At 45.7% G+C, this 26169-nt stretch overlaps 1 protein-coding gene across 3 annotated transcripts in view; it reads left to right on the top strand.

The window, feature by feature from the left end:
- Positions 1-26169, top strand: part of PIAS4 (protein inhibitor of activated STAT 4) — a 130919-nt gene that overhangs the window by 35388 nt on the left and 69362 nt on the right. For all 3 annotated transcript variants that reach the window (XM_029614267.1, XM_029614265.1, XM_029614266.1), the window contains exons 3-8: positions 2639-2723; positions 4147-4188; positions 10959-11049; positions 12409-12537; positions 12627-12732; positions 13546-13619. In XM_029614267.1, the coding sequence (XP_029470127.1) occupies positions 2639-2723; positions 4147-4188; positions 10959-11049; positions 12409-12537; positions 12627-12732; positions 13546-13619 (527 nt within the window). The remainder of the gene's footprint in view (positions 1-2638; positions 2724-4146; positions 4189-10958; positions 11050-12408; positions 12538-12626; positions 12733-13545; positions 13620-26169) is intronic.

Raw genomic sequence — 26169 nt, 5'->3', positions numbered from 1 at the left:
CACCTCTCCTGTGCACCTGATGCCATTGAGGTGCTAGGGATGCACATATTTCCATAGTGCCATTTTTTTTTTTTTGTGTGCGCGACCCCTAATTTAAATATTGGCTCGTGTTTCTTGTAGAGGTGGCTGGGCGCTTGTTAGGAAAACAGGTGCTCAAATATTGCATCGGCCCCTGTGTGTGTGTTTTTCCATAAAATGTTACCCAAGCAAAGCCAGGTGTAGAAGTATACACATGTATTTTCCCTTTTGGAAACTTAGTGCAAAGTCTGTGAGGGAAAGGTACCTGCATAATTTGTCCTAGTGTGGACAGTTTGACAGTGGGCCCCCTATGTATATCTTTATAACACAATGTTAGGTTCCATATTAGGAGCTACTACCAAAGAAAGAGATCTAAGCGTCATGGTGGATAACACGTTGAAATCATCGATTTAGTGTGCTCCGGCAGTCAATAAAGCAAACAAACGGAAAATGGCATAATGCCTCTGTATCGCTCAATGGTGAGACCGCACCTTGAATACTGTGTACAGTTCTGGTCACTGCATCTCAAAAGATATAGTTGTGATGGAGAAGGTACAGAGAAGGGCGACCAAAATGATAAAGGGGATGGAAGAGCTCCCCTATGAGGAAAGACTAAAGAGGTTAGGACTTTTCAGCTTGGAGAAGAGACGGCTGAGGGGGGATATGATAGACATATTTAAAATCATGAGAGGTCTAGAATGGGTAAATGTGAATCGGTTATTTACTCTTTCAGATAATAAGACTAGGGGGCACTCCATGAAGTTAGCATGTGGCACATTTAAAACTAATCGGAGAAAGTTCTTTTTCACATTAAACTCTGGAATTTGTTGCCAGGGGATGTGGTTAGAGCAGTTAGTGTAGCTGTGTTTAAAAAAAGGATTGGATAAGTTCTGCTATTAATTAATTGACTTAGAAAATAGCCACTGCTATTACTAGCAACAGTAACATGGAATAGACTTAGTTTTTGGGTACTTGCCAGGTTCTTATGGCCTGGATTGGCCACTGTTGGAGACAGGAACCTGGGCTTGATGGACCCTTGGTCTGACCCAGTATGGCATGTTTTTATGTTCTTAACATATCTAGGAATTTAAAATTTACACCCTGGCAGCTTGAGTAATGAATACTGGCATTTCTTAAAGTGAAACACACTCAACATACAGTAAAAATGTTCTAAAAATCTTGATAGTGGGGAAAGAGAAATAAGCAGCTAGAAACTCTTCTGAGAAACAAGCAAGAGTTGTTAAATGATCTGTATTACACTATTACTCTCTGGGACCGATATAATAAAACCTGCGCTAAAATTGGAGTTAGATTTTAGTGGGGGTTTATTTAATACGCACGTCAAATCCTGGGATGCAGGAAGCCAATGATATGCAAATAAGACCAGGCACAAAAAAAGCATGCTAAACTGAAAATGTTCGTTTTTGTGGGTGGTTTTTTTTTTTTTTCTTGCTCCTGGTCTATTTGCATGCCAATCTGTACAAACCCCCCCCCCCCCCCCCCCCCAAAAAAAAAGCATGTTTTCCTGTCTCCTTGAGTGTCCCATAGACATTAACCCAGTATCATGACTGAGTCAGCAAGTCTTCTCTCCCTCCCTTTTCAGATACTTTGAAGGTTCACTGTCTTGGGTCTGACCTCTCCCCCATGCCATTTTGCAGACATTGTTGATCTGAAAACTCCCCACCTCATTGGGAACACTAGCTGGGCTGTTCCAGCGATTGAGCCTTCTACTGTGACATGTCCATAAAAGGACCAGCATTCTTGAAGACTAACCTTCTAAAAGGGGATTGATCCTTTCATTGGTAGCAGACAATGGAGGGACCAATCGACAGTCAGTGATTGAGTGAATAAATTATCACTCCATCATTGACTGCCGATTGGTCCTTTCACTGATGTGTCACAGAGGAACCAATTGTCAGCTAGAAAGGGAAGGACACCCAGCCGGAGGAGTCTTCTCTAGTTGGGGGTCACCGGGGGGGGGGGGAGTTTTCGGGTTGACCGTTTCAGCAAAGTGGGATGGAGGTCTGGGGATTGACCTCATACCTTCGAGGAATCTGAAAGGTGAGGGTTTCTGTATTGGGAGGGAGAGGAGACTTGCCGGCTTGGCCATGCTACCTGGACCCCAGACCCAGAGGGGGAGGACTTGCCAGGGGGGTTGCTCGCCTCTTTACAGCGGGGTTTAACTCCTTTCTTTGAGCAGGCATTAAATTTCCTGAAGTAAAAGGAGTTGTGCTAGGCTGCCTTGGCCTTAGCATTGCAGAGTAATAGCTAATTAGGCTATTACTCTGCAGTTTGCATGCACCCATGCTAAGCTTGCCATGGATTTTTTTTTTTGTTTTTTTTATGCAGGTTTTTTCAGCACTTAATCCCTTACTGTATACATGAGCAAGGTCAGTGCCAAAATAAACATGCTAAAAGACTAGTAAAAACCCTCAGTAGGCTTTGCTTGGCTTATTACATTGGCCCAGTGGCTTTAGCCCTGTTTCTGGGTTTTTCTGGAGCTGTGAAGCTACAACCTAGGGGCTTGAATGAGGAAGTGTTCTTTAAGGGTTGATGTGTGGCTTTGGCACAGCATGGTGCATCATGTCTGCTTTTCTCTTCTCTTCCCCCTTCTTTTCAGTCCCTCAGAATAATGAGAAGCTTCAGGACAGTCCTTGTATCTTTGCACTGACTCCTCGACAAGTGGAACTGATTAGAAATTCCAGGTACCAACTCCTGCTTTCTGCTTTGGATTTCTTACTTGGCCAGTGAAGAAACAAATTGAACATCATTGCATTGTTAAAGTACTTTGGGAAATTGTTTGCACTAAACCCAACTTATATACTCTGTATATAAAGATAATTTGCCTGTCTTCACTATTAACACTTCCTCTGCTAAAATTTGTTTCCAGCAAATATAAGTAATGTTGGAAGTGGAGAGCAGCAATCTATTGCTCTCAGATGCAGTTGCGTGAGAAAAATCTCTAATGTTCTCTAATTTCTTTACAGTATTAACCTGACATTTTCTTAGCCATGTTTCCAGCCCGATTTCATTTTTTGGGGTTTTTTTTTGTCAAGCTTGTATTTGTGTGTGTGTGTATGTGTCTCCTTCCTTCCAGCTTGTTTTCAGCTTTTCAGGTAGTAGTTATACTTTTTGTATGTACCAGGTCGATCTCTTCCTACCCACCACCTCCCTTAACAGGTTTCTATTAACTGGAATCTGTGCCCTACTTGAATTGGATCTAAGGAAGGGGAAGAACTTCAAAGGTTATTTCTACCCTACATTTGAGAGAGAATGCAGGCCAGAGGGGGTAGACAACTCCAATCTTAAAGTGCCACAGGCACTCTCTCCATTGCATGTAAATACATCTTATGAATGTTCATTGCGGATAGCCTGAAAGATTGACCAGCATGTGGCCTTCCCATGATCTAAGCAGTGAGAGGAGATGCAAATTATTTTGTTCCTCAATTTACTTAAGGCAATCGCAAGAGTTAATCCTAGAAAGACAAAACTGAAAGGGACCCTTCAGAGTCTGTAGTCTTTCTCCTGCCTTCTTGCAGGATCCCTGCTTCTGCATGCAACCCAGACTAATGTTTGGCTAATGTGTTCTAAGAAAGCTTCAGTGGATAGAGATTCCATCCTGGGAAGTATTGGGGCTAGAAAATGTTTCCTAATGCCTGATCTGGGTCCCTCTTGCTGCCCTTTTTAATATTCAGCCCTTTTAGTAGCCACTATGTGTGTTTATGTACATATGCTCATATAAATGTGTATGCATATATTTTATATATAATATAAATATATAGAAATATTTCTGCTTGGACTGCTTTTGGGTGTTTGAGAGTTTAATGAACTTTATTGATGCATTGCAGAGGTTACGTTTCAAGCGAAATGTACCACTTTTGGTAGCAGTCAGAGTAGCCTGACCTTTTGGCCTAGAATCTGTTTCTGGTGGGACTGAGTCACTGGGTTGGGGGGGGGGGGGGGGGGAGTTCCTTGTATTGGTTTTTACCTCTTCATCCCTTCTGGCCCCCTCCTCCCCCACACCCAGTGCAGGATAACACTACACTAGAGACTGACCACTGAAGAATGTGATGCTTATGTTTTCTTGCACATCTCACTTTTTTTGTTTTTTCTCTACAATTTTCTCAGGGATTTGCAGCCCGGTATTAAATCTGTGCAGGTTGTGCTGAGGTGAGTCAGGAGCTCTGTAGTTTGCAGTGGAAAGGAATCTATAAAAACTGAACTGTGATCTGGGAGGATGAGGTCTATTATTTAATGCACAATAGAAAATGTTTTTCCTTTGAAACTTTCTTGCTAGAATACCAGTTCTGTATGGCTGGCGTAGACATGGAGCATGTGATATAAATTAAGGGGCAGGTCATCCTTAAAGTTGAAGAGTAGAATAGTCTGCCTCCTAATTTATTTTACATGTTGTATAACTGGTTGATGTCAATAGCATGTGTATCTTTCCACTACTTTCTCTGCTACATCTGCAGTAAAACACTTTTTTCCCATTGATAGCAGGGCTGAATTAGCTATGCTGTCATGGGAACTGTCCATCAGGGCCCAGGAGGCAGAGCTTCTTAGTAGAATACAGAGCTTTGCTCTGTGCAGCTGCGCGTGCCTTCCCGCGCAGAAAAACACTCTCCTCAGTCTGTGATGTAGCAGTCTGTTTTTCCGCGCGCGGGGCTTAGATTCTCCTCAGCCAAGTTCTAAAAAAAACAGATTGAAATGTCAAAGAAGCCAGAACCGAGGTCCTCTGGGTTCATCAGGACGCCTCCTGCAAGCACTGCGGCAGGATGTCGCTGTGGGCCTGCCGTCAGAGGGCCCAGAAGATCCAGGCCCTCCGGTTGGAGCAATCGGGCACATATGCCCCACCATCAGAGGCTCACTCGTCACTGGGGCCGGAACAGCAGAGGACCCAGACAGTAAGACAGGCAGCATCCGTAGGACCCTCCACCTCTAGGACTGGGGGTTCAGTTGAGGGACATCGCGCCCAGAGTCATAGCCAGGAACGGCACAACTCAAAGCGACAGCGTCGGCAAAAAGAGGCCACAACGCGCGGCGGAGGTGATTTGCACCGGCCGGTGTCGAGAGGCTCCGCAATTGCGTTATCAGGGCCAATGAGGCACAAACCGAAGGCGCCGAGTCCCAAACCCTCGACGGCGCCGGGAGTGGCGCAGTCCACGGCACATGCGTTGAAGACCGCATCAGCTGGAAGAGTGCTGATGATGAAAGGAGCGTCCAGCTTTGACGCATGTAGTGCCGATACAGACGCAAGGTGCATCGAAGAAAACCCATGAAGCCGGTAAACCAACGCACGCGGTGCTGTGAATGATGCAAGAGCCATATAAGTCGACGCATTCAACACACAGCTCAAAGCATAGACAATCAAAAGTAGCCATGGCAGGACAACTGACACAGGGAAGGTCAAAATGGATGCATGCTGTGTCCGTACCAATGTTCTGGTCAAAATACCTGACACCTGCCGAGACACCATCGGAGCAGGGATCAACTCCACACACCATTGATGTCCAGTCAGAACATAAGAGACGGAAAGGGAAAAGTAAAACGAAGGCGACAGCCATCCATAGTTGTCCCCATTCCTTGAGGGGAGACCTGCCAATGCCTCGCCCTATCGGGAACATACATCTCCCTAGCCCTAGGATCTCCGAACGATCCATATCCACAAGGAGTACGGGATAGGTTAGGTTGACAACACATTCGGAGGAGGAGTATGTGTACGGATTACATCATCTTCCTCATCCTCCCTAGGTCAGACGTCTTCCCCCCCTCATTCACCTGGTTCTAACCAGGAGCCTGAGGGAGCAGACCCACAAGAACCAATTCAGAAAAGGAGATCCGTATTAGATTTGGAATACACTCTGCCACTTCCCAGTGAAACGCCACGGAAGCCGAGGATGCCTCTACGGACACAAGAAGCGTTTTCACAACACTCAACTGCGCTAGCAGGATTGTTTGACACACTGCAATCCACGTTTCAACTCCCTCAGTCTCCTACTGGCAGCACACCACCTTCGCCTCAACCGTGTTCGTTATCAGAACAACCGAGGGAACCCTCCCCATGGGAACCAAGAGATCTCTCCCCACCAGGGCTCTCTCAACCTGCGACTCTGCCCCCAAAGAAGGTCAGATCCCTGACAGTGGTAGATTCGGAGTCACCTCCTTAATCTCCATCTTATCCAAAAATTTTGGATAAGATGGGGACTATTCTTAACCTAGAGGTTCAAAAGCTGCCGGATCCTCGGGCGGAAACGCTTGGTATCCTTAAGATATTTGATATCCCAGCGGAACCCACCTCCCTTCCATCCCACAAGGTGTTGGATTCCATCCTAGAGAAGATGTGGGAGTCTCCCTACACTACCACAACGGTATCCAGGAAAATGGATCTTAAATTTAGAATGCAAAAGTCTCAGTTCTACTCCACACCACAACTTCCACACTCTTCACTAATTGTGGAATCAGCGATGCAGAGAGCCAAGCGGTCTAAGTTGCACGGTTCGGCACCTCCAGGAAAAGCGCAGAGACTACTCAATGACTTTGGGAAAAGAGCATATCTGTCCTCTATGCTTTCTTCCAGGATTAGTCAACACCAATTCTATCTGGTCCAGTACTTATATGAAAGTCTACAAGCCCTAAAAACCGTGCTGCCCGATCCAGACTCCGCATCGTCTTCAATAACTCAACTGATTCAGGACCTGGAGGAGGGCATCAGACACCTCCTTCGCACGGTGTATGAAGGATTTCAATCGTCGGCTCGCATGTCTGCCTCTGCTATTGCCGCACGCAGAATGGCCTGGCTCCGATCCAGTGCCATTCGGGAAGAGCTACATGAGCAGTTGGCGAGCATACCATGTAAGGGGGACAATCTCTTCGGTGAAAAATTCTAAAAGACGGTAGCTAATTTGAAAGACCAGGCGGTTGCGGTTCAATCACTGACCCAAAACCCCTCCTTCGGCACGCCACATAGATACTACACACCCACTTGCAGGCAACATATACCCGTCAGCCTTTCTGACACTACCAACCATTTCGACCCACTCCTTTATAATCCACCACAGCGGGCGACACCTCAATCTCTTCACCCTAGGAGAGGCAGACCAAGACCACAGCGACTGGCGCAGCAGCCTCAAGTGACTGCTAAATAGACTCCCTCTTTTTAGTGCAGCTGCCATCATCACTGCCACTGTACCCACCAGGCAGGATTTCCTTATGCCTACCATACTGGGAAGCCATCACCACAGATCTATGGGTTCTAGAAGTAGTAAGACAGGGATATCAACTCCGTTTCAACACCAAACCCACTCTACAACACCTATTGCCCCACCGACCTCTGGGGCAACAGTCAATTGCAACAGGAAATCGCATCCCTCCTCCAACAGTGAGCGATCCGTCTGACTCTATCTCATGCTCGCAACAAGGGATTTTACTCACCGTATTTCCTAATTCCCAAGAAACCCGGAGGACTGAGACTGATCTTAGATCTCAGAGTTGAACAAACATTTGGTCAAAGAAGTTCAAAATGGTGTCCCTCAAAACTCTTACCACTTCTCCAGCCCAAGGACTTGATGTGTTCCATAGATTTGAAAGATGCCTATACCCACATTCCTATACACCACGCTTCATGGCAGTACCTATCCTTCCAATTTCAGAAACATTATCAATATCAGGTACTACCCTTTGGCCTTTTGGCAGCCCCCAGGGTCTTCACCAAATGCATGGCAGTGGTGGTGGCACATCTCCATCAACGGAGCATCAAAATCTTTCCCTATCTGGACGATTGGCTCATAGTAGCATCCAAACCCCAGATTCTCAACAACTACATCCACCAGACCTTTCAATGTTTGAACAGTTTGGGGATCATAGTTGATTACCAGAAATTGATTCTCATTCTGATGCAATCCCTTCAATTCCTTGGAGCGCATCTCGATACCATCCGCGCCAGAGCTTTCCTACCGAAAAAAAACGAAACTAGAGATACATCGTCTTTCAAGCCACCCGAGTCCTCAAGAAACCTTCGGCACTGTAAATCCTCACAGTCCTGGGTCATGGCTGCAGCCATTTATACCGTCCCCAATACAAGACTCCACATGCATCATCTACAGTGGGGACTCAAATGACAATGGAAACACTCATAACCGTTAACGACGAGAGTGAATTTTACTCAGGCAATGCTACAGGATATACAGTGGTTCAAGAGAAATCTACAAACAGGGGCGCTGTTCTCCACCCCCCCCCCCTCGCCGCACAATGCAGTCCTGACTACAGATGCCTCCCGCAAAGGCTGGGGGCCACATCTGGACCACCTGCAAACCCAGGGACTGTGGTCCACTCAGGAACAATACCTACACATTATTAGAACTCAGAGCGATAAAGAACGCACTCCACATGTTCCTTCCGCACTTAAAAGGCCAAAGGGTTATGGTCTATACCGACAATCAAGTGGCAATGTTCTACATCAACAAACAAGGAGGGTCCGGTTCCTGGTCCCTGTGCAAGGAAAAACCCTGCAACGTACCCTGCAACGTACCTGCCGGGAGCTGTCAACACTCGGGCAGACCGCCTCAGCAGGATATTTTACCCACACGAATGGACACTCAAATCAACAGGTGGTGGATACTTTGTTCAACGAGTGGGGCAGCCGACCATGGACCTCTTCACGACGGAACTCAATACGAGACTCCCTCGTTTTTGTTCAGTCTGGCCCAGCCAACACCGGATAGCACAGGACGCGTTCCTCCTACCATGGACAGAACCTCTCATGTATGCATTCCCTCCGATACCCCTCAAAACACAGACATTACAAAAATGCATAAGAGATGCAGCTCAATTAATCTTGATAGCACCAGCGTGGCCACGCCAACTGTGGTACACTCATCTGCTACATCTGTCAGCGGCCCCAATATTGCTACCGGACCGAGGCGATCTCTTGATGCAAAACAAGGGAACCCTGCTACATCCCATGCACAGCTCCCTACACTTGACAGCGTGGAGATTGAGTGGCTTCTCTTGATGGAACAAGGCATATCACTGTCCCTGCAGGCTGTTCTCCTAGCCTCGAGGAAACCCTCTACCCGTCGGAACTATAGCTTCAAGTGGAAGCGGTATGCGGCATGGTGCTCCTCTGAAGGAATACATCCCTTGGACTGCTCACCTGAAAAGTTACTGGATTATCTACATTCCTTGTATCTTACGGGACTCACTACCTCGTCGATTCGAGTACATCTCAGTGCAATAGCCGCTTACCACCGGCCATATAAGGGACAACCCATCTCCGTCCATCCTTTCATTTCAAGATTTCTGAAAGGCCTCACTCATCTACGACCTCCTATCTCAAAGCCTCCGGGGCCATGGAATCTCAATCTAGTATTGGAGCAATTGATGGTGGTGCCATTTGAACCAATGGATGAGGCCCACATCAAATATCTCACATGGAAAGTAGTATTTCTCATCGCTTTAACGTCAGCACGCAGAGTTAGTGAGCTCCAAGCTTTGGTGCACTACACCCCATACTTGCAATTCTTCCATAACAAGGTAGTGCTGCAAACGCACCCATCATTCCTACCAAAAGTAGTCGCCCAATTCCACTTGAACCAATCCATCGAGTTACTAACGTTCTTTCCCAAACCGCATCAGAACGATAGGAACAGATTACTGCATACATTAGACTGCAAGAGGGCGTTGGCATATAGTAAGCGACGTACACATTCGGAGACCAGGGTGTCCCAATTTGTTTCTTTCAACCCGAATGCTCCTGGACTTCCAGTGGCAAAACGGACTATGTCCAGCTGGATTGCCCAATGCATTCAATTTTGCTACGCCAAGAGGAACCTAGCCTTAGCTTCTCGCCCGAATGCACACCAAGTAAGGGCAGTGTCCAGTTCACTAGCCCACCTCTCATGTACCACCAATAGACATGTAAAGCAGCGACGTGGTCTTCCTTACATACGTTTACGTCACACTACTGTCTAGACCAGACATCAGAAGATGCTAAACTGGAAAAAGTCGTTTTACAGATGATATCTACCTGAGTTACAACAGACTATCCACACTTTGGATCATGCAAAAAAAAAAAGACGTTCAAACTAGAAACTATAGAAGCATGATCGGGAGCTTAGGACTCCCATGACAGCATGGCTAATTCAGCCCTGCTATCAACGGGGAAAAAGCAAGTTTGCTTACCGTAAACGGTGTTTCCGTAGATAGGATGAATTAGCCATGCTGACCCACCCACCTCCCTGGATAGTCGGCACGTTATTCACGAACTGCTACATCAGACTGAGGAGAGACTGGTTTTTCTGCGCGGGAAGGCACGCGCAGCTGCACAGAGCAAAGCTCTGTATTCTACTAAGAAGCTCCGCCTCCTGGGCCCTGATGGACAGTTCCCATGACAGCATGGCTAATTCATCCTGCTATCTACAGAAACACCGTTTACGGTAAGCAAACTTGCTGCGCTTTTTTTTTTTTTTTGCCTTTCTGTGTTCTGCTGTGAATACATTTTTTTTTTTTTTTTTTTTCCTTCACTGAATCCCAAAGTATTTCAGGCTTTAAGTGCCAACTAAAAACATCAATCCCGGATGAAGAACAAGGTGCCCCAATCCCAGTCACTGCAATGCAAACTTCAGTAGCTGAGAGATGTGGGGGTACCAAATGTCTTGTTAGCCAAGCCTAATACAGATGCTGCTGGTTGGCACATGTGCAAGTCTTGTGAATTGCACAAGCGTTACCAGGCACTAGTTGGAGACTGCAAGGGGAGCAGGGCAAGGTGCAGGTTCACTGTAGATTATTCAGAGCCAACAAATTGGAGTACAGCCATAATAAATGCACCAAATGCTTTCCATTTGATTTTCTTCTGTTGTGCACCATTTGCATGTATACACAGTTTGGGTTTTTAATATGGCAATGCCGCTCTGTTCAGGTTGGATTCCTTTCTCTTACAGGATCTGTTACACTGACACTAGCTGCCCTCAGGAGGATCAGTACCCTCCAAACATTGCTGTGAAGGTGAATCACAGTTTCTGCTCTGTCCCGGTAAGTTTGCATGTCTGCCTTAAGTGTAGGGGGTCCATCCAGTGGGGCACTGGAAACAATTTCATACTCATCTGGCTTGTAGTGGGTAGGCAATACAAAGAACCGCTAGAGAAACAAGACCTGTTGACTATCTTTAAACTGGTATTTCATTCTCTCTGCTTTTTACCCTTCCTTCTTGGCAACTGTAGCTGCAGTACCTTATCCTGCGACAAAATGATGAAAACACAGAATGGGGAGGAATATTCTTTGAAGGCCACCAGTGATTCTGTAGAACTCTTGGTGTTCTTCCTACAGAAAAGCAGTGAGAGGCCTTTTCTTAGACCCCACATAGGGAGAAGTGAGGAAATCCTTCCTTTTGCATGGGTTAGCTGGAAGATATATACCGCCCTGAGATCAGACTGTAAAATTCACCGAAGGACCAAGACAAGGAAACTGGCAATGGAAAAACGCTGTCAAAGGAAATGAACAGTGTTTGAGCTGCAGTTTACTGACTTATTAATGTATGTGAAATGAGATCCAGCCTGTGGCATGACGCACTGTCATGGGTGATCTGAGTTGAATTTCTGGGTCCAGCTTCTGCTCCCTGGGCTGGCTGGACCTGGAGATGCTGAGGAGGCAGTGCATGCAGCCCTTGGGGGAGGAGTTTCAGCCATTGCTTAGTGGTAATATCCAGAACCTAGTCTTAGGGTCCGTGTTAACTGAGTCCCAGAGGGAGGTGCGGCCTGTGACCGCCAGTTGAGGTCTGTCCCTGTGGTGGTGGGGCTCAGCTTGGGTGCAGGGGGTGGAATATAAAAATAAAGAAGAATCCAGAGGTAGTTGTGAATAGACTCATGGTGCCATAGCCCCACAGACCTTATCTACAATTGAGCAGAAAATTGCTGAATTCCCCCCCCCCCCCCCCCCCCCCCCCAAAATCAAAACTGTAAAATGGATATCTCTGCAGTTTGTTTGCTTTTTTTTTTTTTGCTGGCCAAGAATCTCACTAGTAAAACTTGATTTACATTACAAAATCTATTAAAGGAAAAATCCTTTTTTGTGTTGGTATATTTTTATAAAATTGTACTTATTTTATTTTTTTAATTTGTTCTTTTTTTTTTTTCCGTTGGTACTTAATTTTAAGGTATTCCTGGAAAATTGTTTGGGTAAAAGATTATTTGAAAAGCAGGATGAGGGAAGGAAGGGTGACTGCTGCTAGTGGAAGCCAGGATCATGAGGGTTAAGAACAGAAATTAAAAAAATAAATAAATAATGCTATTGCAACAGAGAGAATGTTAACATAGTATTTCAGGTATCTGAATACTAATTACATTGTAAGATCCTGCATTTCCCTTTGAGTGGTCATTTGTGCTTTCCCCTTAGGGTTATTATCCATCCAACAAGCCTGGCGTAGAACCAAAAAGACCATGCCGCCCTATTAATTTAACAAACCTTATGTACCTGTCCTCTGCCACGAACCGCATCACTGTCACATGGGGTAATTATGGAAAGGTAAGCACCAAGCGGCATGGCAACTTGTTAATGTGCCTGTGTCACTGGTAGCAGTACAGTCATGGAGTCTTCCCTCTCCTTGTTTCCAGAGTTACTCGGTAGGCTTGTACTTGGTGCGACAGCTGACTTCTGCAGAGCTTCTGCAACGGTTGAAAACCATCGGGGTGAAACATCCAGAACTCTGCAAGACACTGGGTAAGCTTCAGCCATCTTTTTGTATTGTAAACGCAAGTGCGCCTGCATCAAATCTGCCAGCCAGACTTCCTCACTGTTATCTGCAGTCTACTGTGCATTATTGGGAGGAGGGATAGCTATTCCTTAACTTTATTTAAAATGTAAATAAAGTGTCTAGGAACACGAAATACACTGTAGGGTGACGAGATGCACTTTTTCACACTGCTCAGTTGTTTTCTCTTAATGCTGCTAGGTTGAACCAAGGAGAAACTCTTCATTGACATATCTGTGTGGATTTATATGGGAAAATAACAGGACAGAGTTGTGCTTTTTTTTTCTTTGTCTTTTTTTTGTTTTTTAAATTGGCTGTTGTCTGGGTGAGCACATGTAGTCTGAGCCCTTTTATCTAGCACACCAGTCCTTGTACAGGTCCCTAAATAATCTCAGAAGTTCTCTGTTCAGTGTGGAACATTTTATTTTGAGATATATATAGATAGAGATAGTTATAGTGATATATATACAGAAAGTTTCTGTATTCTAACTGTACATATTGTGGGCTGGGATGGTACAATATAAAGATTGTATGAGTGACATTTCATGTTTAAAGCAACCTGTCTTTTTTTTTTTTATTTCTTTTTTTTGCTGCTGGGGTTTTCCCACCTTAGTATAAGAACTAGTGGTTGATTAATACACTATGTGAGCTGCATATTCTTTAGATTAAAATTAATGGCGACCCCTTGGTATTTACAGTTCTTCAATCTAGTTTAGTAGTTTCAGTGCTTATTGTGCAAGCTTTCAGTCTGCCCATTTTCAAATCCTGTTTTGTGAATGCAGTGAAAGAGAAATTACGCCTGGACCCAGATAGTGAGATTGCTACCACTGGTGTCAGAGTTTCCCTCATATGCCCGGTAAGTACATGTGTCTTGTGTCCCAGGGTATTGCTGTGCAAAGGAGAAATGGACCCAATGGTGTCCCTCCTGCTGTCCCGGTCTCTTAACTTTGATTCATCTCTGTGTTGAAGCTGCTGAGAATAATAGTAATCTAAAAATGTTTAGAGAAGTAGCAGATGCTTTTTAATTTAATTCAGAGTTAAATGTGATAATCAGCAGGCACCCCATCCTCTAGGACTCCCCCTTTCTCACAGGACAAGCAGGATGGTAGTCCTTACATGTGGATGTCATCAGGATGGAGCCCAACACCAGGACCATCTGGTTCCGTACTGCCTCATCGTCCTTCGAAAACACCAATGCCATCACCATCCTCAGGGCCCTCATCGGTGCCACCTCTAGATCCGGCTGGATTTGGACCTATACATCAACCTGAAGGTCCTAGAGGTGCTGGTGACCAACCTTATAATCCCTGGGGGGATGATTCAGAAGAACTTCCCTCAGTCTTCACCCCCAGATGAATGTCAATGCTCCCCACCTGAGGACTTGACATTTGCAAACTTTATAAAGGAAATGTATGAGACTATTCCCTTTAATTTGCAAACAGAAGAGGATGCCAGGCATAAAATGCTTGAAGTGCTGCAATTTGTGGATGCACCTAAGGAGGTCATGGCAGTTCCAGTTCATGAAATACTGCTGGACTCGCTACACCGTAACTGGGAACATCCTGGCTCAGTTCCTCCAGTAATCATGTTATATATATATATATCATGATTACATATAACATATATGTATAATGTTATAATGTATTCCGCCCCTGAGGCGACAGTTCAGTTCCATGTAAACCGGTGCGATATGTATTGTATACAGGAACATTGGTATAGAAAAAATAAAAATAAATAATCAGGAAAGCTGATGCCATTTATCTAGTGCAGTCAGATCTCGAATTCCAAAAAACACAACTACCCTCCAGTCTGTAGTTGTGGAGTCGGCTTAAAAGAAATTTAAAAGATCCAGGCCTCATTCTACAGCACCTCCAGGTAAAGAACAGAAATCATTAGACTCCTTTGGACGAAGAGTCTTCCACGGATCAATGCTCATAGCACACATTGCAGCATATCAATTATATATGACTCAATACTCCAAAAACCTCTGGAAGAGGGTACAGGAGTATTCCGAATCTCTACCTGATGAATCCTCCTCAAAGGCCTAGATGCTGACAAGCATGAAATAAGAGCGGTGTATGATATCTTTGATACCGCCTCCAGGGTTTCCGCAGCAGTTGTAAGTGCCAGATGTTGGGCATGGCTTAAGTCCTCTGACTTACGACAAGAGGTCCAAGATCGACTAGCGGACCTTCCATGTACTGGTGACAACTTATTTGGCACTAAAATCCAAGAAACAGTTGCACAATTAAAAGACCATCACAACACCTTGCGTCAGCTGTCTGCCCTTCCTGCGGATTATCCATCCACCACTAAAAGATCTTTCAGACAAGATCCTAGACGGCTCACATATAAACCGAGAAGGTATTATCCACCTCAATCTCGTCCTCTACAATCTAAACCTCCACAAAGAGGTCAGACTCATCAGGTTAGAACACCTAAAACCCAACCAGCCCCGCAGACAGGTCCAGCTTTGGGGTTTTGACTCTCTCCTAGAGAGCAGCAGCCAATCTCTTCCTTCCCATGTCACTCCAATGAGAGGCCGCTTGTGCCTTTTTTCCAGTCTGTGGCACACCATCACAACGGATCAGTGGGTCCTAATTATAATAACCCAAGGATACCATCTAAACTTTCACTATACCACCGAACGGGTTACCCCATCCATTCACAGATCCAAACATTCACTCCCCACTCCTTGAAGCGGAGCTCTTGACCCTTCTATAATCAAATGCTGTAGAACCAGTACCTGGAGAACATTGAGGTCAAGGGTTCTACTCTTGTTACTTCCTGATTCCAAAAAAATCAGGAGGCATTGGTCCAATTTTGGACTTTACGTACCCTAAAATACCTCAAAAGAAAAGTTCAGAATAGTAACCTTGGGTACCATGCTTCCATTGCTTCAGAAGAAAGATTGGCTCTGCTCTCTAGACCTACAGGAGGCTTACGCACACATCGCAATAATATCCTCCTCATTGCAAATACCTCAGATTCACAGTAGGTCAACTCCATTTTCAATTCAATGTACTACCATTCGGGCTCGCATCAGCCCCACGGGTATTCACAAAATACCTGGCAGTTGTAGCAGCTCATTTGCGGAAAAACAATGTTCACGTCTATCCATACCTGGAAAATTGGCTTATCAGGGCTCAGACTCAAAAAGGAGCATTTCAGTCACTCCGTTACACAATCAGTCTACTTCAGTCACTGTGGTTTCTAATCATCTACCCCAAGTCAAATCTGACTCCATCTCACACAATCTCATTCATGGAGCAGATCTCGATATTGTCCAAGCAAAAGCATTTCTTCCACAGAGAAGGGCACGCTCATTATCAATCATAGCAAAATCAGTACAATCTCGCCAAACCACTACGGCTCGTCATCTCTTGACCATACTGGGTCATATGGCGCCCACAGTTCATGTAATTCCCATGGCTCGCCTGGCCGTGAGAGTGGCGCAATGGACTTTAAAATCCCAGTGGTCCCAGTCATGTCAAAAGATGTCTCACATTGTCCACTTCACCAACCAACTTTGTCTCTCCCTGGATTGGTGGATGCAGGAGTCCAATCTACTAATAGGACCACCTTTTCAACCTCCGCAATCTCAAATCATATTAACCACAGATGCATCCACCCTGGGTTGGGGATCCCATGTCCACAACCTCCAAACCCAGGGAATTTGGACCAGGGCAGAGGCAAAGCATCAGATAAACTTTCTGGAGCTCCGGGCAATTCAATATGCCCTCTTCGCCTTTCGGGATTGTCTCTCAAACAAAGTAATCCCGATCCAAATGGACAATCAGGTAGCAATGTGGTATCTGAACAAACAAGGTGGCACAGGCTCTTATCTACTATGCCAAGAGACAGCGCAGATCTGGGCCTGGGCTCTCTACTATTCTATGCTACTTAGAGCGACCTACCTGGCAGGTGTGGACAATGTGCTAGCGGACAACCTAAGTTGGACCTTTCATCCCACGAATGGTCCCTGAGCCCTGCTGTAGCAAACCCCATATTTCACCTTTGGGGACATCCGCAAATAGACCTCTTTGCGTCAACACACAACCACAAAGTTCTCAATTTCTATTCTCTACACCACAGTCACAAGACATCTCCACGAGATGCTTTCACCACTCGTGGTCAACGGGTCTCCTCTATGCTTACCCTCCACTTCCACTCGTCAGCAAGACTCTCATGAAGTTACGACAGGACAGGGGCACAATGATTCTCATAGCCCCTCACTGGCCGCGTCAGGTTTGGTTTCCCATCCTTGGCGACCTATCAGTCCAGCAACCCATTCGCCTGGGCACGGGTCCAATGCTAATAATGTAAAACAACGGTCTATTATGTCATCCCAACCTCCATTCCCTGTCCCCAACAGCTTGGATGTTGAAAGGTTGATTCTGTAATCTTTAAACCTTTCTGACAGTGTATCCCAAGTGCTCGTAGCTTCATGAAAGCCTTCTACTAGAAGATCGTATCGTGCAAAATGGAAAAGATTTTCATCGTGGTGCACAACAAAGGAAATAGACCCTTTTTCCTGTTCCATAGTAATATTTCTGGACTACCTCTGGCATTTTTCGGAATCTGGGTTACAGATTTCCTCCATTCAAGTACACAATGCTATTGCTGCTTATCACAAAGGTATCGACAATACCACGATATCAGCACAACTACTCGTGGCTCGCTTCATGAGAGGTTTACTACAACTTAAACCTTCATTACGTCCTCCAGTCCCTACACGGGACCTTAATGTTGTTCTAACATAGAAATGACGGCAGAAGAAGACTGAACGGCCCATCCAGTCTGCCCAGCAAGCTTCGCACTTTATTTTTTCTTTCACATACTTATCTGTTTCTCTTGGCTCTTAGTAACCTTTTTTTTATTCTATTTCCCTTCCCCCCCCCCCCCCGCAATTAATGTAGAGAGCAGTGTTGGACCTGCATCTAAGTGAAATAGCTTAATTTAGTTAGGGGTATTAACCACCGCAATAAGCAAGCTACACCCATGCTTATCTGTTTATTCAGACTATGTAATTCAGTCCTTGTTGTTTGTTGCCTGAATATAGATCCACCTTTCTTCATACCCCCCCCTGCAGTTGAAGCAGAGAGCTATGCTGGCTTTGCATTGAAAGTGAAATATCAGTCTTGCTCCCCTGCCATTGAAACAGAGGGCTATGCTGGATATGCGTGAATTGTCAAACTTCCTCCCCTGCCGTTGAAGCAGAGAGCTATGCTGGATTTGCGTTGCGTTCTAGCACGACTTATGAAGCCTCCTTTTGAGCCCTTGCAATCCTGCGAGCTTCACCATCTTACTTGGAAGGTGATCTTTCTAGTGGCCATAACATCTGCTCGCAGAGTCGGTGCGTTACACACACTAGTAACATACCCACCTTATACTAGGTTCCTTCATGACGGCGTGGTACTCCGTATTCACCCTAAATTCCTGCCAAAAGTAGTCTGAGTTTCATTTAAATGAATCTATAACTCTTCCTACCTTTTTTTCCAAGACCTCACTCACAACCAGGTGAGCAAGCTCTCCACTCCTTGGACTGTAAACGCGCTCTCACCTTTTATCTAGATCACACTTCAGCGCATAAAAAGTCCACCCAATTGTTTGTCTCTTTCGATAAAACAAAATTGGGTGCTCCGGTAAGCAAACAAACTCTATCCACCTGGCTAGCAGATTGCATCTCTTTTTGCTTTCACCAAGCAGGTCTTCCTCTCCAAGAACGTGTGAAGGCACACTCCGTAAGAGCAATGGCAACGTCAGTGGCACACCTCCTTTCTGTACCTCTTGCTGACATCTGCAGAGCTGCCACATGGAGCTCCTCCCATACTTTTGCATCTCATTACTGGTAGGCTGAAACATAGAAACATAGAAATGACGGCAGAAGAAGACCAAACGGCCCATCCAGTCTGCCCAGCAAGCTTCACACATTTTTTCTCTCATACTTATCTGTTTCTTTTAGCTCTTGGTTCTATTTCCCTTCCTCCCCCACCATTAATGTAGAGAGCAGTGATGGAGCTGCATCCAAGTGAAATATCAAGCTTGATTAGTTAGGGGGTAGTAGGGGTAGTAACCGCCGCAATAAGCAAGCTACACCCATGCTTATTTGTTTTAACCCAGACTATGTTATACAGCCCTTATTGGTTGGTTTTCTTCTCCCCTGCCGTTGAAGCAGAGAGCTATGCTGGATATGCATCTAAAGTGAAGTATCAGACACATTTGGTTTGGGGTAGTAACCGCCGTAACAAGCCAGCTGCTCCCCGCTTTGTGAGTGTGAATCCTTTTTTCTTCTCCCCTGCCGTTGAAGCTATGCTGGGTATGCGTGAAGTATCAGTTTTTCTTCTCCCCTGCCGTTGGAGCAGAGAGCTATGCTGGTTGTGCATCGAAAGTGAAGTATCAGGCACATTTGGTTTGGGGTAGTAACCGCCGTAACAAGCCAGCTACTCCCAGCTTTGTGAGTGCAAATCCTTTTTTCCACATTTCCTCTTGCTGTTGAAGCTTAGAGTGATGTTGGAGTCACAGTAACCATGTGTATGTTTATTGAATAAGGGTATTGTGTCCAGGCAGTAGCCATCATTCTGGCGAGTCACCCACTCTTCATTGGCGGCCTCTTGACTTTATGGATCCACAGTGTTTATCCCACGCACCTTTGAAGTCCTTCACAGTTCTGGTCTTCACCACTTCCTCCGGAAGGGCATTCCAGGCATCCACCACCCTCTCCGTGAAGAAATACTTCCTGACATTGGTTCTGAATCTTCCTCCCTGGAGCTTCAAATCGTGACCCCTGGTTCTGCTGATTTTTTTCTTATGGTAAAGGTTTGTCGTTGCCTTTGGATCATTAAAACCTTTCAAGTATCTGAAAGTCTGTATCATATCTCCTCTGCTCCTCCTTTCCTCCAGGGTGTACATATTTAGAGTCTTCAATCTCTCCTCGTACGTCATCCGATGAAGATCCTCCACCTTCCTGGTCGCCCTTCTCTGTACCGCTTCCATCTTGTCTTTGTCTTTTTGTAGATACGGTCTCCAGAACTGAACACAGTACTCCAGGTGAGGCCTCACCAAGGACCTGTACAAGGGAATAATCACTTCCCTTTTCTTACTTGATATTCCTCTCTCTATGCAGCCCAGCATTCTTCTGGCTTTTGCTATCGCCTTGTCGCATTGTTTCGCAGACTTCATATCATTAGACACTATCACCCCAAGGTCCCTCTCCTGCTCCGTGCACATCAGCCTTTCCCCCCCCCATCGAATACAGTTCATTCGGATTTCCACTCCCCATATGCATGACTTTGCACTTCTTGGCATTGAATCTCAGCTGCCATATCTTCGACCACTCTTCCAGTTTCCTTAGATCCCGTCTCATTCTCTCCACTCCTTCCGGCGTGTCCACTCTGTTGCAGATCTTAGTGTCATCCGCAAAAAGACAAACCTTACCTTCTATCCCGTCCGCAATGTCGCTCACAAAGATATTGAACAGGACCGGTCCCAATACCGATCCTTGCGGTACACCACTTAAAACCGCTCTCTCTTCAGAGAAGGTTCCATTTACCATCACACATTGTCTTCTGTCCGTCAACCAATTTGCAATCCAGGTCACCACCTCGGCACTCACTCCCAAGCTTCTCGTTTTATTGACCAGTCTCCTGTGCGGAACCGTATCAAAAGCTTTGCTGAAATCCAAGTATATGATATCGAGTGCTCTTCCTCGATCCAATTCCTTGGTTACCCAGTCAAAAAAGTCAATCAGATTTGTTTGACAGGATCTTCTCCTGGTGAATCCATGTTGCCTCTGGTCCATCAATTCTCCAGACTGTAGATAGTTCACTATTCTCTCTTTCAGCAGTGACTCCATTACTTTTCCCACCACCGAAGTGAGGCTAACCGGTCTGTAGTTGCCAGCCTCCTCCCTGTTCCCACTCTTGTGAAGCAGGACCACCACCGCTCTTCTCCAATCACTCGGCACCACTCCCGTTTCAAGGGATCTATTGAACAGGTCACACAGCGGACCCGCCAGAACATCTCTGAGCTCCCTCAATATCCTTGGATGAATCCCATCAGGCCCCATGGCTTTGTCCACTTTAAGGTTCTTTAGCTCTTCCCACACATTTTCTACTGTAAAAGGATTTTCATCTATTCCATTTCCTTCCAGTTTCTTGTTGTGTAGAGATGGTCCTTCTCCAGGGTCTTCTTTAGTGAACACAGAGCTGAAGTATTCGTTTAATATTTCTGCCATTTCTTCGTCTCTCTCCACACATTGATCATTATCACCTTTCACCTTTCACTTTCACTATACCACTTTGGACCTTTCTCTTTTCGCTGATGTACCTGGTAGACAGGATTCCATCTTCGGCCAGTCGTTCCTGCGAAACTTATTTCCTATATTTTTAATGTTTTATATACCGCCTTTACAATTCAAAGAATTAATCAAAACTGTTTACGGAAAACAAACAAATTTCCATAAATTAAGCCGCCAAACCATTTGATAAAAATTAACAGTATACAACATAAACACTTGAAACAAATAACTATAAAAATGCATCACATCAGTAAAATATTGAAATGTAAAAAGGTGAAAAAAATTATTTTATGATGGTAAGGAGTACAACAAAATGATGATGATGCCAGGGTTATTAACTGGTTAATGAACTATAAGCTTTCTGAAATAGATACGTTTTTAACATTTTTCGAATTGTGGAACAGAGGATGTGAGACGAAGAGAATCAGGAAGACCATTTCAAAGAATAGGGCCAGCAACTGAAAAGGCCCTTTTCCTGGTTAGTTCCAGTCTAGCCGATTTAATAGTGGGTATATCTAGTAAATTTTTTGAAAGACCTAAGCTGTCTAGCAGGTTTATAAATACGTAAATTTGAACAAAGCCATGTTGAATTTGTATTGTAGATTAGCGCATGTATAATATTCAGTACCTTTTAATGAATCCGATATTTAATTGGTAACCAATGAAAAGAGAAAAGAATAGGAGTAATATGTGTTCTACGGGAGGCTCCGGATAAAATCCGAGCTGCTGAATTTTGTATCAATTGTAAAGGAAAGATGGCAGAGTCCGGCCAACTTCCTTCCTGCACCCAAGGAGATGATCAGGCTGCCCCAATAGCCAAAACTACCACAGTTGTTGTGCCTGTTGCATGTCGTTAGATATTTTGGCTACATAACATTCAGGCATCCTATAGCTTGCTAATCACCACATGAGGACTACCATCCTGCTTGTCCTGTGAGAAAGCAGAGTTGCTTACCTGTAACAGGTGTTCTCACAGGACAGCAGGATGTTAGTCCTCACGGAACCCGCTCACCACCCTGCGGAGTTGGGTCCGTTTACGTTTTCTTTTATTTTTCGCTCGTACTTTAATACAAACGAGACTGAAGGGGGGCCCCTGCTGGATGGCATGCTGGGCATGCTCAGTGGTGCCAGTCAAAGTTCTAGAAACTTTGACAAGTGTTCCGTGATTGGGCTCCATCCTGATGATGTCACCCACATGTGAGGACTAACATCCTGCTGTCCTGTGAGAACACCTGTTACAGGTAAGCAACTCTGCTTTCTCACAGGACAAGCAGGATGGTAGTCCTCACATATGGGTGACATCATCAGGATGAAGCCCAATCGCGGAAAACTTCTGTCAAAGTTTCCAGAACTTTGACTGGCCCCTATTGGGCATGCCCAGCATGGCACTAACCCTGCAGCCAGCAGGGGTCCCCCTTCAGTCTTCTTTTTTCCGCGCAGCAGTAGCCTCACGGTTTAGGAGCTCTAAAGTGATTCCTGACAGGAATTTTCCTCATGGAATTATTTAAAGTTAAATTGCCCCACAGGGGTCCCTCTAACTTTTCTTCGACCGCGGTACTCCGGTAAGTGTTTTTTTTTCCGTCTATTACCGTCTAGTTTGGCCATTGCGGCCTACTGGCCGTCGACTGTACCACAGCTCGATTTTTTTTTTTCAATGGCCATGGCGTCAGGGTTCCGTCAGTGCCCGGACTGTAGTTGCACCATGTCTATCACAGACCCCCATGGAGTCTGTGTAATGTGTTTAGGCCATGAGCATGATGTCCTGACTTGCACCAAATGTGCCCTCATGACACCAAAAGGTCGCAAAGCCAGAATGGAGAAGATGGAACTCCTCTTCCGTGCTCAGACCCAGACTCCGTCCATTGCATCGACGTCATCGGAACCGGCACAGACCGGTGACCGACCACCATCGACGTCTTCACGGCCATCGACACCCGCTACTCCCCCTCAGGATCGAGGGGATCGCAGGGAGAGACATCGTCATCGACATCACAAGACTCGGACCGTGGAGGGAACCCCGTCCAGGAAAGGCACCGACCATTCCTGCGACTGGGTCATCGAGGCCACCCTCACCCAATCGGGGTGTGGGAGCCACGATTCCGCCTGTAAAGGTGGTCCCTCCAGCTGTGACTCTGCCTCCCTCTTCGTTCCGGAGCCAGGGCTGCTTGCTCCAGGTCTCCGAGAAGAACTGGACCAGTTGGTTCAGGAGGTCATCGACAAGGCGATGCAACGTCTCCAGGTTCCTCCGGCACCGATTGTGGAACCTGTCATCGACCCGATTCCGGCAGCGCTGGTACTGCTGCTGTCCAGGATGGAGGTGCTGATGGCCGCCCTTCCACCGATTGGATCCCGGGTCTCCGATGGTTCCGATGCCCTCCCCGAGGACTGTTTCATCGGGAGGAGAAACACCGTTCCACATTCCTCCATCGGGAGTTTTACCTCAGCAATCGATGCCAATACGTCCCTCGCCACAGATTCATCCATCGGTGCCGATACATCCATCGGCGCCATAGATGCCTGCACCGATGCCATAATCGGTGCCTCCAGCGATTCCTTCGATTTTTTTTTTTCGGACCCTCGCCCGGGGCCTTCAGGTATCCAATCCCCTTCTCGTCCTACAGGACAGTCTGCTGATCCTTATGATACTTGGGGGGGTGATACTTCAACAGACACCGATGACTTACCTTCACCACCTTCTACTGAAAGTAGAAAGCATTCTCCTCCAGAGGACCTCTCATTCATAAATTTTGTGAAGGAAATGTCTGAGTTGGTTCCTTTTCAACTTCAGACGGAACAGGATGACAGGCACCAAATGATGGAGTTACTCCAATTTCTGGATGCCCCCAAGGTAATCACCTCCATTCCCATTCATCAAGTACTTCTTGATCTTCTCAAAAAGAACTGGGAAAATCCTGGGTCAATGGCTCCAGTTTGTTTATTTTTTTATTTATGTTTAAATTTTTATATACCGGTGTTCCTGTATGACATACAAATCACATTGGTTTACACTGAAACAGAGAAAAGGAATTCTCTCTGAGGCGGTACATGGAACAAGGGGTACATAAAACTTGGATAGGGGAAACTATTCTAGCTAAGTTATGGATTGGTCCATAAAAACAAACAGTTAACTGTGTAAAGTAATCTGTACAATGATAATGGGGAGTAGATGAAAAATACAGCTTGTGTGAGTAACAATCAGTAACCTGCGGCAGTGAAATACTGGTAGGGTACATCGTACCTAGAACGACCTTAATTAGTTCAGAAAGTGAGAATGAGCAGAGGAACGAGCGAGCTGGTTGCGAACAAGGGGCTTATGTTCCTGGAAAAGCTTGGCAGAAAAGCCAAGTTTTGAGTTTCTTTCTGAAAATCGAGTGGCAAGGTTCTTGTCGGATGTCTGGAGGGAGCGTGTTCCACTGTGTAGGGCCTGCTGTAGATAAGGCGCATTTCCTGAGGGAAGATTTTGCTGGGGGGGCATAGAGTGTGCCTTTGTATGCGCCCCTGCTAGGTCTGGTTGATGTATGAGGACGCAGTTGGGAGCTTAGGTGGATCGGGGAGATGTTGTGCGTAGCTTTATGGATAGTTGTGAGAAATTTAAAGAGGATCCTGTATTTAATGGGCAGCCAGTGGAGGTTCTTAAGGATGGGGGTGATGTGTTCTCTTTTGTTGGTGTTGGTAAGAATTCTGGCTGCGGAGTTCTGAACCATCTGGAGAGGTTTGATGGTGCTGGCCGGGAGCCCAAGCAGAGGAGAGTTGCAATAGTCTATTTTGGATAGGATGATGGATTGTAGTACCATATGGAAGTCGTTGAAGTGAAGTAGTGGTTTCAGCTTTCTAAGGACTTGCAGTTTGTAGAAACAATCCTTAGTAGTGGTGTTTACAAATTTTTTTAAGTTTAGCTGGTTGTTGAGCATGACTCCTAGATCTCTCACATAAGGAGATTGATTTAATTTTGGTATGGTTGATAGGAGGGTGCCAGTTGGGTTGAGAAGCCTGTTGTCATCTTGTGAGATGATTAGGATCTCAGTCTTGTTGTTGAGGCTGGAGAGCAGGTGATTGATCAATTGCAGGCAATTGTTCCAGTGTGTCATAGTTTTGTTTAAGGATTCTGTGATCGGTATGAGAATTTGTACGTCGTCCGCATAGAGGTAACGAGTTAGCTTTAGATTGGTGAGTAGATGGCAGAGCAGAAGTTCACAGGAAGGCTGACACTACTTACTTAGTTCAGTCAGCCCCAGGTTTTCAAAAATCCCAGCTTGACCACCACTCGGTTGTGGTAGTCAGCTCAGAAAAAGGCGAAAAGGTCAAAACCTCACTCATCCACCCCACCTGCTAAGGAACAACAGTTCCTAGACAACATTGGTCGAGTGTTCCAAGGAGCCTTGCGCATCTCCAGAATTGCTGCCTACCAGCTTTTATGTGACCCAATATAATAGGGTCATCTTTAAACAGATACAGGATCTGAGTCCCTGCCTGAACAATTCCAAGACCAGCTACAAACCCTTGTTAACAAAGGTTTTGAGGCAGGAAAACATGAGATTCGAACATCTTATGACATATTCAACACCTCTACCAGAGTGTCTGCAGCTGCAAGTTCAGCAAGAAGGTGGGCCTGGCTTAAATCTTCTGACCTTCGCCCAGAAGTGCAAGACCGGTTGTCCAACCTGCCATGTGTGGGAGATAATCTGTTCGGTGAACAGATTCAACGAATGGTGGCTGAATTAAAAGACTCTCATGAGACCCTTAAACAGCTCTCTTCAATGCCTTTAGACTTCTCCTCAAGACAGCCCTTCAGGAAGGACTCTAAGAAGTCTTTCTACCATCCAAGGAAGGCCTACCCACTACCAGCAAGGTCCTGTACTACAAGATCTTATCAGAAACCTCAACCTCGCCAAGTCCGAAAGCAGAAACCACAAGCAGCTCCCCAGCCAGGACCTGCTTCAGGTTTTTGACTTCCGCTTGGAGAGCAGCAGCCAGATTCCTCTTCCAAACATACCAGTAGGAGGTTGTGCCACTTTCTCAACATGTGGCAGTCAATCGCAACCGACCAATGGGTATTGGCAATCATTGTCAGGGTTACCATCTGAACTTTCTCACCCTGCCACCAGAC

Source organism: Rhinatrema bivittatum, chromosome 8, assembly GCF_901001135.1.
Source record: "Rhinatrema bivittatum chromosome 8, aRhiBiv1.1, whole genome shotgun sequence".
NCBI classification, from domain to species: Eukaryota; Metazoa; Chordata; class Amphibia; order Gymnophiona; family Rhinatrematidae; genus Rhinatrema; species Rhinatrema bivittatum.
The sequence above is the reverse complement of the archived record's forward strand: the minus strand, read 5'-3'. Positions and strand labels throughout refer to the sequence as shown.